At 29.5% G+C, this 1083-nt stretch overlaps 1 protein-coding gene across 2 annotated transcripts in view; it reads left to right on the forward strand.

The window, feature by feature from the left end:
• LOC107689724 (kinesin-like protein KIF21A) overlaps nt 1-1083 on the forward strand; it is a 49203-nt gene that overhangs the window by 24551 nt on the left and 23569 nt on the right. For both annotated transcript variants that reach the window (XM_016487855.1, XM_016487856.1), the window contains exon 5: nt 702-833. In XM_016487855.1, coding sequence (XP_016343341.1) covers nt 702-833 — 132 coding nt within the window. The remainder of the gene's footprint in view (nt 1-701; nt 834-1083) is intronic.

The raw sequence follows: 1083 nt of genomic DNA on the forward strand, positions 1-1083 counted from the left end.
TATAATTTCATTTTGATTAATTTTTATAGAAAAAGTGCAGTGATTAAAAATAATTATATTTATCTATAAATGTAAATCTTTTATTTTAATTTTTTGTTCAGCTGTTTTATATCAAAGTGGTTTATTTTTAATTTTATGCTTATTATCTTTATTTTTAGATTTTTGTCAGTTTTTAATACAAATCAATTATCAGTCCATTTTATGTAATACAAATGTATGATAAAATAAATGTATAATTAAAAAGTAAGTTGTATTAAGTTTTCCAGATTTCTTTATTTAAAAAAAAAACAGATGACAAAAAATTAATTTTTAGAATATATTTTAATATTTATGCTTTGTGTTTTTATTAAAAATATATTTTATTTAGTTTTTTCATGCATCTGTAAGTAAAAAAAAAAGCCTTTTTACTTTAAGTTTGTCAATTTTATAAAAAAAAAAGCAATTTTAATTTTAATAATAACAATATAAAAAGCTATGTAATTTATATATTTATATAGTATTTTATATAGTATTACCTGCGTAAAAGTTTGTCAGTTTGTTTTATAAAAATCTAATAAAAGTTGATCTGTTATATTAAAGTTTAATGTTACCTGTCCATCCATCATCATCGGTCCATGCATTTCTTCATTGTCAGTCATGCTCAGGAGAGCTGAATTATCTCAGTGCCATTTTTCCAGAATTCTCCACTCTGTCTCTTTCAGATGATGCAGTGTCTCAGATTGGGCGCTCTGTCCCGCACCACCGCCAGCACTCAGATGAATGTCCAGAGCTCACGCTCACATGCCATCTTCACCATCCACCTGTGCCAAGTTCGCTTCTGTGCCTCAGACAATGTAGGTGGCGCCGCCTGGCTATCAGATCTCCTACAGCTAGAAAACTTTCACTCAGATCACACTGTCACACAGCTGTGAAAGAGTGTTTGTTATGCTATTTGGTCATTGAACCAGAACTGAATAAACCACAGAAAAAAAAGGTACAAAAGTTGTCACTGGGGTGGTACCTTTTAAAAAGGTACACTTTTGTACCTTTAAGGTACCAATATGGACTCTTTAGGTACAAAGGTGTGCCTTTTGAAAAGGTACC

This window comes from Sinocyclocheilus anshuiensis, unplaced genomic scaffold, assembly GCF_001515605.1.
Source record: "Sinocyclocheilus anshuiensis isolate Anshui unplaced genomic scaffold, SAMN03320099.WGS_v1.1 scaffold1014, whole genome shotgun sequence".
Classification (NCBI taxonomy): Eukaryota; Metazoa; Chordata; class Actinopteri; order Cypriniformes; family Cyprinidae; genus Sinocyclocheilus; species Sinocyclocheilus anshuiensis.